Genomic DNA, 11,542 nt, shown 5'->3' on the forward strand with positions numbered 1-11,542 from the left:
GCACCCTCAAGAACCCTGCCGAGAGTATAGAGCTGGTCCACAGTTCCACGACCAGGACGAAAACCACACTGTTCCTCCTGAATCCGAGGTTCGACTATCCGACGTAGCCTCCTCTCCAGTACACCTGAATGCATTGGTATTATGAAATACACTATATTACCAAAAGTATTTGGCCACCCGTCCAAATGATCTGAATGGGGATTTCCTCGCTCCTACATATTCCAAAGTCAACTGTGGGCTTTATTCGAAGAAAAGTGAAGAGTTTGGGAACAACAGCAACTCAGTCACCAAGTGGTAGGCCACGTAAACTGACAAAGAGGGGTCAGTGGATGCAGAAGCGCATAGTGCAAAGACTTTTTGCACAGTCAGTTGCTATGAGACCTTCCAATTAGCCCACGTACAGTACGGAGAGAGCTTCATGGAATGGGTTTCCATGGCCGGGCAGCTGCATCCAAGCCACACAATACCAAGTCCAATGCAAAGCGTGGGATGCAATAGCGTAAACCACGTCACCACTGGACTCTAGAGCAGTGGAGACGCCTTCACTTGGCCTGGTGTATAAAACCTAGCACTTAGGCATGGACTGTTTATAGCTCGGTTGGTAGAGTGGCCGTGCCAGCAACTTGAGGGTTGCAGGTTCGATTCCCGCTTCCGCCATCCTAGTCACTGCCGTTGTGTCCTTGGGCAAGACCCTTTACCCACCTGCTCCCAGTGCCACCCACACTGCTTTAAATGTAACTTAGATATTGGGTTTCACTATGTAAAGCGCTTTGAGTCACTAGAGAAAAGCGCTATATAAATATACTTCACTTCACTTCTACAAACATTTGTGAAAGAATGGGCCACTTTCAGTGATTTCCAGCGTGGAACTGTCATAGGATGCCACCTGTGCAACAAATTCAGTCGTGAAATTTCCTTGCTCCTAAATATTCCAAATTCAACTTTATTATAAGGAAAGTGAAGAGTTGGGGAACAACAGCAACTCAGCCACCAAGTAGTAGGTCACGTAAACTGACAGAGGGGTCTGAAGCGCATATTGCAAAGACTTTCTGCTAGGTCAATTGCTACAGAGCTCCAAACTTCATCAATTAGCCCACATACAGTACGCAGAGAGTTTCGTGGAATGGGTTCCCATGGCCGTGCAGCTGCATCTAAGTCATACATCACCAAGTCCAATGCAATGTAAAACCTAATCTTTTACTGGAGTCATAAGGTAACACAGTATAATCTCAATTTACGAATGCCTCCATTTGCGACCTTTTGTATATTTGCGGAAAATATACAAAAGTATTTGGCCACCCCTCCGAATCATGATAATCAGATGTCCTAATCACTTGGCTTGGTGTAGAAAATCAAACTACGACTACTATGATCCACTTCAAGAAACTCTTCAAACTTAAAGGCCTACTGAAATGAGATGTTCTTATTCAAACGGGGATAGCAGGTCCATTCTATGTGTCATACTTGATCATTTCGCGATATTGCCATATTTTTGCTGAAAGGATTTAGTAGAGAACATCGAGGATAAAGTTCGCAACTTTTGGTCGCTAATAAAAAAGCCTTGCCTGTACCGGAAGTAGCAGACGATGTGCTCGTGAGGTCACGGGTTGTGGAGCTCCTCACATCTGAACATAGTTTACAATCATGGCCACCAGCAGCGTGAGCGATTCGGACCGAGAAAGCGACGATTTCCCCATTAATTTGAGTGAGGATGAAAGATTCGTGGATGAGGAAAGTGAGAGTGAAGGACTAAAAAAAAAAAAGAAAAAAAAAAGACCAGGGCATCCATCCATCCATCCATTTTCTACCGCTTATTCCCTTTCAGGGTCGCGGGGGGCGCTGGCGCCTATCTCAGCTATAATCGGGCGGAAGGCGGGGTACACCCTGGACAAGTCGCCACCTCATCGCAGGGCCAACACAGATAGACAGACAACATTCACACTCACATTCACACACTAGGACCAATTTAGTGTTGCCAATCAACCTATCCCCAGGTGCATGTCTTTGGAGGTGGGAGGAAGCCGGAGTACCCGGAGGGAACCCACGCAGTCACGGGGAGAACATGCAAACTCCACACAGAAAGATCCCGAGCCTGGATTTGAACCCAGGACTGCAGGACCTTCGTATTGTGAGGCAGACGCACTAACCCCTCTGCCACCAGGGCAGTGGGAGCGATTCAGATGTTATTAGACAAATTTACTAGGATAATTCTGGAAAATCCCTTATCTGCTTATTGTGTTACTAGTGTTTTAGTGAGATTATACCTGTCCAACCTGAAGGTCGGCCCCGCACCTTTCTTCAGCACCAGTCGATGGGTTGTGGCGATGCCCATCTCTGCCCTTTGCAAGGGACCCTCTTCGAAACACTATCTTTCGAAATGATCGCTGCATAATACACTGTACTTTGTGTGTGTGTTGTCCAATCCAACCGTGTTCGCTTGACCGCTCTGTTCCATAGTAAAGCTTGACTGTCATCTTTCGGGAATGTAAACAATGAAACACCGGCTGTGTTTGTGTTGCTAAAGGCGGCCGCAATACACCGCTTCCCACCTACAGCTTTCTTCTTTGACGTCTCCATTATTCATTGAACAAATTGCAAAATATTCAGCAACATAGATGTCCATAATACTGTGGAATTATGCGATGTAAACAGACGACTTATAGCTGGGAACGGTGCTGGAACAAGATGTCCTCTACAATGCGTGACGTCACGCGCACGCTTCATCATACCGCGACGTTTTAGCATGACACTTACGCGGGAAATTTAAAATTGCAATTTAGTAAACTAAAAAGGCCATATTGGCATGTTTTGCAATGTTAATATTTCATCATTGATATATAAACTATCAGACTGCGTGGTCGCTAGTAGTGGCTTTCAGTAGGCCTTTAAAGTTGGATATAGAGAACATCCAAATCCTTTCTTTATTGAATCAAAGATACTGAAATTCCACGACATAGTGAATTTGCAAACAGCTAAAATTATACACAAAGCAAACTATAACCTGCTACCCAAGAATATACAACAATTCTTCTCAAAAAAAGGGGAGGAATATAATTTTAGAGACAAATGTAATTTAAAACATTTGTACGCACGTACAACACTTAAGACCTTCAGTATATCTGTATGTGGAATTAAATGGTGGAATGGATGAAGCAAAGCAATCCAACACTTCAAGAAACTCTTCAAACTTAAAGTGCTTACAAGGTACAAGTGAAGTGAATTATATTTATATAGCGCTTTTTCTCAAGTGACTCAAAGCGCTTTACATAGTGAAACCCAATATCTAAGTTACATTTAAACCAGTGTGGGTGGCACTGGGAGCAGGTGGGTAAAGTGTCTTGCCCAAGGACACAACGGCAGTGACTAGGATGGCGGAAGCGGGAATCGAACCTGCAACCCTCAAGTTGCTGGCACGGCCACTCTACCAACCGAGCTATGCCGCCCCACAAGGAAGAAGAACCACGACAAACATTCTGAATGTATTTCATCCATCCATTCTTTCATTCTCAAAATAATCTTACTTATCTCGTCATAAGAAATATAAATAACTTCCCCAATTGTGTGGCGGCATAGCTCGGTTGGTAGAGTGGCCGTGCCAGCAACTTGAGGGTTGCAGGTTCGATTCCCGCTTCCGCCATCCTAGTCACTGCCGTTGTGTCCTTGGGCAAGACACTATACCCACCTGCTCCCAGTGCCACCCACACTGGTTTAAATGTAACTTAGATATTGGGTTTCACTATGTAAAGCGCTTTGAGTCACTAGAGAAAAAGCGCTATATAAATATGTTTCACAAATTATTATTAATTTATTTATTTTTACTGTGATTACTTATGGGAGTGGTTTTCAAACGGGGGTACTTGAAGGTACGTGAGATTTTTTTAAAATATTCTAAAAATGGCAACAATTCAAAAATCATTTATAAATATATTTATTGAATAATACTTCAACAAAATATGAATGTAAGTTCATAAACTGTGAAAAGAAATGCAACAATGCAATATTCAGTGTTGACAGATAGATTTTTTGTGGACATGTTCCATAAATATTGATGGGGCGGCATAGCTCGGTTGGTAGAGTGGCCGTGCCAGCAACTTGAGGGTTGCAGGTTCGATTCCCGCTTCCGCCATCCTAGTCACTGCCGTTGTGTCCTTGGGCAAGACACTTTACCCACCTGCTCCCAGTGCCACCCACACTGGTTTAAATGTAACTTAGATATTGGGTTTCACTATGTAAAGCGCTTTGAGTCACTAGAGAAAAAGCGCTATATAAATATGTTTCACAAATTATTATTAATTTATTTATTTTTACTGTGATTACTTATGGGAGTGGTTTTCAAACGGGGGTACGGGTACTCCTGGGGGTACTTGAAGGTACGTGAGATTTTTTAAAAATATTCTAAAAATAGCAAAAATTCAAAAATCCTTTATAAATATATTTATTGAATAATACTTCAACAAAATATGAATGTAAGTTCATAAACTGTGAACAGAAATGCAACAATGCAATATTCAGTGTTGACTGCTAGATTTTTTTGTGGACATGTTCCATAAATATTGATGGGGCGGTATAGCTCGGTTGGTAGAGTGGCCGTGCCAGCAACTTGAGGGTTGCAGGTTCGATTCCCGCTTCCGCCATCCTAGTCACTGCCGTTGTGTCCTTGGGCAAGACACTTTACCCACCTGCTCCCAGTGCCACCCACACTGGTTTAAATGGAACTTAGATATTGGGTCTCACTATGTAAAGCGCTTTGAGTCACTAGAGAAAAAGCGCTATATAAATATAATTCACAAATTATTATTAATTTATTTATTTTTACTGTGATTACTTATGGGAGTGGTTTTCAAACGGGGGTACGGGTACTCCTGGGGGTACTTGAAGGTAAGTGAGATTTTTTTTAAATATTCTAAAAATAGCAACAATTTAAAAAAAAAGTATAAATATATTTATTGAATAATACTTCAACAAAATACGAATGTAAGTTCATAAAATGTGAACAGAAATGCAAAAATGCAATATTCAGTGTTGACTGCTAGATTTTTTTGTGGACATGTTCCATAAATATTGATGTCTTTTTTTTTGTGAAGAAATGTCTGTCTATCTGTGTTGGCCCTGTGATGAGGTGGCGACTTGTCCAGGGTGTACCCCGCCTTCCGCCCGATTGTAGCTGAGATAGGCGCCAGCGTCCCCCGCGACCCCGAAAGGGAATAAGCGGTAGAAAATGGATGGATGTTTAGAATTAAGTTGATTAATCCAGATGGATCTCTTTAAGTTGATGATTACTTCTACCTGTCTAAATCTTTATTTATAATTGAATCACTGGTTTATTTTTCAACAAGTTTTTTGTTATTTTTATATCTTTTTTTTTTCCAAATAGTTCAAGAAAGACCGCTATAAATGAGCAATATTTTTGCACTGTTATACAATTTAATAAATCAGAAACTGATGACATAGTGCGGTATTTTACTTCTTTTTATCAACCGAAAATGCTTTGCTCTGATTAGGAAATACTTGAATTCAAAAAAAAATTCACAGGGGAAAAAAGGTTGAGAACCACTGACTTATGGAGTATATTGTGATTGAATTGAGAACAGGAAGTGAACAACAGTTTAAGCAACTGCTATGTAAAAGAAAAGAGGTAGGATTAAATAAGCTTACTACTCCTTTTAAAACATGCTGAAACGAGAAACTGGAAATTATAAACTTATGTTGTATGCTTGCACGATCCAAATAAACTCAACACAGTTTCATTTTCATTTTCAAACTAACCTCCACCTAACTGTTTCTAGAATAGAAATGGACTGCGCACTTGACAAAGAATAATGGAAACTGAAGTATCACGGCGTTGTCTGACAGCAGGCTTGTCAGACAACGCTCCAAGCAATAACAAGACACAACTGTGCTAGACGCTAGACAAATAATAGGAAAACATACATACAATACTCAAATAGGTGAAATCCAATTTTGCACGTTTGGTCTTTGTTTTCCTCCTGAAGGTGATTTTGCTCCTGAAGCTCATATCAAAAGTTAAATAAACAGCTAAAAACAAGTTTAAAAAAAAAAAAAAAAAAGACAAAAGTGTGCGTCTGCAGTACAAAAGATGCTAAATAGACGCGTGCAGCAGAACATGTGCTGTGTCATAAGCCCAACTAGTTGTGTGTCAACGCACATGCACGGAGAGGAAGTTGTTAATGTTCAACACACACCCACACACACACTTCAAAATTCCCCCAACAAATGAGCTACACCAACCAACAAGGTGCCCGACTATCTTATTTTGATATAAGTGAATGATAGTGAATGATATTTATATAGCGCTTTTCTCAAGTGACTCAAAGCGCTTTACATAGTGAGACCCAATATCTAAGTTACATTTAAACCAGTGTGAGTGGCACTGGGAGCAGGTGGGTAAAGTGTCTTGCCCAAGGACACAACGGCAGTGACTAGGATGGCACAAGCGGGAATCGAACCTGCAACCCTCAAGTTACTGGCACGGCCACTCTACCAACCGAGCTATGCCACCCCAACTATCCTAAACTAATATAGTCTGTTTATTTCAATTGTTAGTTTTTCCTTTATTGCCTCTTGTGTTGTTTATTTGACCCCATATTTGTTCCCACAACCGCACCTTCAGTTGGAGTCTTTAATCTCGATATATGCAAATATCATGACAATAACGTCAATTCTATTCTATTCTAAAATAAATATAAATATCACAACAGTATTATTCACTCCCCAGCCACAGTAGTACTAAATTAGACAAGTCAGGAGCCATTTTGAAAAATGACATTTTAATTTTGCTTTATAAGACCACTTCTTCGCCAGCACATGTACATAACTACATATATGTATGCTATGATTATGGGTGTGTTTTCTCCAGCATTTTGAAAATCTGTGTAAAAGGTTTCCCACTTAATTTTGTTTTGGGATATGTAATATTACTCACAAAAAAACCATCAAATTTGTGTAGCTGCTTCTCTTATCACGACTCACTTATGAGATAATCTGGTATCACACACACCGGGGGTCAATTTTTGGGTGACTTCTTACATATGACGTCACACTTCCATTGTGCAATAATCTGACGGGAATTTAGATTTCTCCGTCGTGTGTCTGCATGTGTGCGACCAATAACCTTAGCCATGAACGGAGCATTTAAAAGGTTCTTCCCCTTTGTGATCTCATGAGTGCTAAAATGACTCCTTGTTTAGAGAACCTCTTACTACAAATTCAAGGAAGGGTTTTTGTGTGTGTTTCAGCATGTGTCGAACCCTAAAATCGTATGTCTTGGATCCCGACTTGCAGCTGTGATAGACTTTAGCCACCTCTGCTACCATGAGAGGGACAAGCAGTAGAAAATGGATGGATGGATGTATTGAAGACTTCACAATTAAAGTCCTACTGAAAGCCACTACTAGCGACCACGCAGTCTGATAGTTTATATATCGATGATGAAATATTAACATTGCAACACATGCCAATACGGCCGCTTTAGTTTACTAAATTGCAATTTTAAATTTCGCGCGGAAGTATCATGCTAAAACGTCGCGGTATGATGACGCATTGTAGAGGATATCTTGTTCCACCACCGTTCCCAGCTATAAGTAGTCTGTTTTCATTGCATAATTACACAGTATTTATATACTGCGATACTATAGCGGCATTGACAACAATTTGTAGTGCACATATAAAAAATAAGCTCACAAACATGAACTTCCTGTATTAGGTTTTAACGCAGGTGGCCCGCCAGCGTCCAAAATCCAGCCCGCGGCAAGTCCCAAGTTCAAATATTTGAATTTAAATGTTATTTTTGTATTTTACATTTTTTAAAATATGTCCTTTTTAATCCATTTTACACTGCTTGTTACTCTCGGTGTCTCCTAGCCGCCCGGGCAAATCATCCATCCATCCATTTCCTACCGCTTATTCAATTTGGAGTCACGGGCGGCGCTGGTGCCTATCTCAGCTACAATCGGGCGGAAGGCGACGTACACCCTGGACAAGTCTCCACCTGCATTTTCCCATTGATAATATGACATCATTGCGCTCGGAATATATATATATATATATATATATATATATATATATATATATATATATATATATATATATATATGTATGTGTGTGTAGGAAAAAATCACAAGACTACTTCATCTCTACAGAACTGTTTCATGAGGGGTTCCCTCAATCATCAGGAGATTTTAATGGAAGCATTCACATACCATTATTTATATAGGGCACAGAACGGGTAGGTACAGGCAGGCGTAGGGGCGTGGTGATTGGCTCATGTGTTACCTAGGAGGTGTTTCCGTCTGTGACAGCATGCTGATACAATTCCACTGCACTTGTTGAGGGATGACAGGTCTGGGTGGTATATAATAAACAGTTTCTCTTTTAAGGATAGGTTGAATCTTTTATTACCACTGTTGTAATAAAAGATGCAGGCGGAAATAAACAATGCTCGGCTGACGTGGAGCAAAAGTCAGGCTGGACAGACGAGCTCGGTTGTCTTTTCTTCAACAAATACTCGACATTTTCTGCTTACTTCAGGCAACAAATCATATTCAGACTCGCAGCATGGCGAGTCGCAGCATAGCTTTCACTGCGCTTGTTGAGGGATGACAGGTCTTGGTGGTAGATAATAAAACAGTTTCTCTTTTAAGCATAGGTTGCATCTTTTATTACCACTGTTGTAAGGTTTGGTAATAAAACATGCAACCTATGCTTAAAAGAGAAACTGTTAATTATGTACCACCCAGACCTATCATCCCTCAACAAGTGCAGTAAAATTATATCAGCATGCCGTCACAGACGGAGACACCTCCTAGGTAACACATGAGCCAATCACCACGCCCCTACGCCTGCCTGTACCTACCCGTTCTGTGCCCTATATAAACCATGGTATGTAAATGCTTCCATTAAAATCTCCTGATGATTGAGGGAACCACTCATGAAACAGTCCTGTAGAGATGAAGTAGTCTTGTGATTTTTTTCGCACACACAAACACATATATATATATATATATATATATATACATATACACATACATACATATATATACATACATATATACATATATATACATATACATATATATATACATATACATATATATATACACACATATATATATATATATATATACACACACACACACATACATACATACATACATATATATATATATATATATATATATATATATATATATATATATATATATATATATATATGTAGTCAAGGTTACTGTGGTTTATCCGTTATACATTTCTCAATACCGGAATAGAGCGGAATATACGTTAGGTCAGGAAAAAACACAAAGGCTATTTCATCCCTACAGGCCTGTTTTGTAGGATTTCCTGATTTTCAGGGGATTTTATTATATATTTTATTATAAAATCCCCTGTTTCGCAGGCTTCCCTGCTCTTCAGAGGATTTTGATATATATGCATCTATTTTCTACCGCTTATCCCTTTCGGGGTCACGGGGGGTGCTGGAGCCTGTGTTATTATAAAATCCCTTGAAGAGCAGGGAAACCAGCAAAACAGGCTTGTAGGGATGAAATAGCCTCTGTGTTATTTCCTGACCTGATATATATTTTTACGGCTCGGCCCTCGGCTAAATTTTTTTAACCCAATGTGGCCCCCCGAGTCAAAAAGTTGGGGGACCCCTGTTTTAAAATCTTGAAAAAGAAAAGAGAAGAGAGAATTAAAAGAATGACTCTCTTGCATATGAATGTGTTCAGCACTTTTCTGCAGGGTCATAGAAGTCCGCTCACACACAGACGTGGACTTCCTCACATAAAACCTCAGAGCAGAACTAATATCTATAAGAGGAAACAACCACTGCTGATGGTGGTTGTTACAGTTGATGTTTTACATCATGGTTTTTTTGTATCTGACACATAAACGTGAGTAATAATCGACTTGCCAAGAGTGTATCGAGTCATACCAAAGACTACTGAAATGGGACCCATTGTCTCCCTGCTTGGCACTCCGCATCGAGGATTGGAATTGGGGGTTAAAAAAAAAAATCACCAAAATGATACCCGAGCGCGGCCGCCGCTGCTGCTCACTGCTCCCCTCACCTCCCAGGGAATGGACCATGGGGATGGGTCAAATGCAGAGAAGAATTTTGTCACACCCAGTGTGACAAAATTACACTGCAAAAAGTCAGCGTTCAAAAACAAGAACAATTTAAATAAAAATGAGGGGTATTTTATTTGAACCAAGCAAAATTATCTGCCAGTAGAACAAGAAATTTCGGCTTGTCAAGACTTTCCAAAACAAGTAAAATTAATGAACGCAAAAATACGTATAGAAAACAAGTGCACTTTTTTGGTAGAAAAAAAAATAGACCTTTTTGCTCAATATGTTAAAAAATATTCTTAAATCAGGGGTGCCCACACTTTTTCTGCAGGCGAGCTACTTTTCAATTGACCAACTCGAGGGGATCTACCTCATTTATATATATCATTTATATTTATTTATTTATGAAAGAGACATTTTTGTAAACAAGTTAAATGTGTTTAATGATAATACAAGCATGTGTAACACATATAGATGTCTTTCTTTCACAAACACAAAAATATAAGTTGGTGTATTACCTGATTCTGATGACTTGCATTGATTGGAATCAGACAGTAATGATGATAACGCCCACATTTTCAAATGGAGGAGAAAAAAAGTTGTCCTTTCTGTACAATACCACATGAAAGTGGTTGCTTTTTGGCATCTAATTCATCCAGCTTCCATACACTTTACAAGAAAAACATTGGCGGCAAATTCCGTAGCTTGCTTGATTGACATTCACGGCACCCGAGGGTCTTGTGAGATGACGCTGGCTGCTGCCAGTTCATTATTATGAAAAAATGACAGAGAGGAAGGCCAGAAACACTTTTTATTTCAACAGACTTTCGCGCCGTCCCTTCCGTCAAAACTCTAAAGGCCGACTGCACATTTCCTACCTTCACAATAAAAGCCCTGCTTCATGCTGCCTGCGCTAACAAAATAAGAGTCTCGGAAAGCTGGCGTGCACAAGTGATGTGCACGCCAGCTTTCTGAGGGATCGCTTGTGCACGCCAGTTTTCCGAGACTCTGTATTTAGTTAGCGCAGGCAGCATGAAGCAGGGCTTTTATTGTGAAGATAGGAAATGTGCAGTCGGCCTTTAGAGTTTTGACGGAAGGTACGGCGCGAGAGTCTGTTGAAATAAAAAGTGTTTCTGGCCTTCCTCTCGGTCATATTTTCATAATAATGATCTTGCAGCAGCCAGCGTCATCTCACAAGACCCTCCGGTACCGTGAATGTCATTTAAGTGACGTCTTGGTGAAGATTGATGATCACTCATTTTTAGGTCTATTTTTTTTAAAAGCCTGGCTGGAGATCGACTGACACACCCCCCGCGGTTGACTGGTAGCTCGCGATCGACGTAATGGGCACCCCTGTCTTAAATTAAGTAAATGCTAGTGCCATTATCTTGACATAATCATGTGCGCTCGGCATCATGATTTTTTTTTTTTTTCACGCTTGAAGTAAGAAACTATT

At 40.3% G+C, this 11,542-nt stretch overlaps 1 protein-coding gene across 7 annotated transcripts in view; it reads right to left on the reverse strand.

Annotated features, from left to right (window-relative positions):
• Positions 1 to 11,542, reverse strand: part of dock10 (dedicator of cytokinesis 10) — a 329,003-nt gene that overhangs the window by 208,633 nt on the left and 108,828 nt on the right. Inside the window, exon 1 of one of the 7 annotated variants that reach the window (XM_061878560.1) lies at positions 5,936 to 6,154. The exons of the other annotated variants lie outside the window; for them this stretch is intronic. Within the exon in view, the coding sequence (XP_061734544.1) occupies positions 5,936 to 6,016 (81 nt within the window). The 5' untranslated portion in view covers positions 6,017 to 6,154. Of the gene's footprint in view, positions 1 to 5,935; positions 6,155 to 11,542 lie in introns of those variants that run through there. 7 annotated transcript variants of the gene reach the window in all.

The sequence above is a fragment of the Nerophis ophidion genome, linkage group LG18, assembly GCF_033978795.1.
Source record: "Nerophis ophidion isolate RoL-2023_Sa linkage group LG18, RoL_Noph_v1.0, whole genome shotgun sequence".
In the NCBI taxonomy this organism is placed as follows: domain Eukaryota; kingdom Metazoa; phylum Chordata; class Actinopteri; order Syngnathiformes; family Syngnathidae; genus Nerophis; species Nerophis ophidion.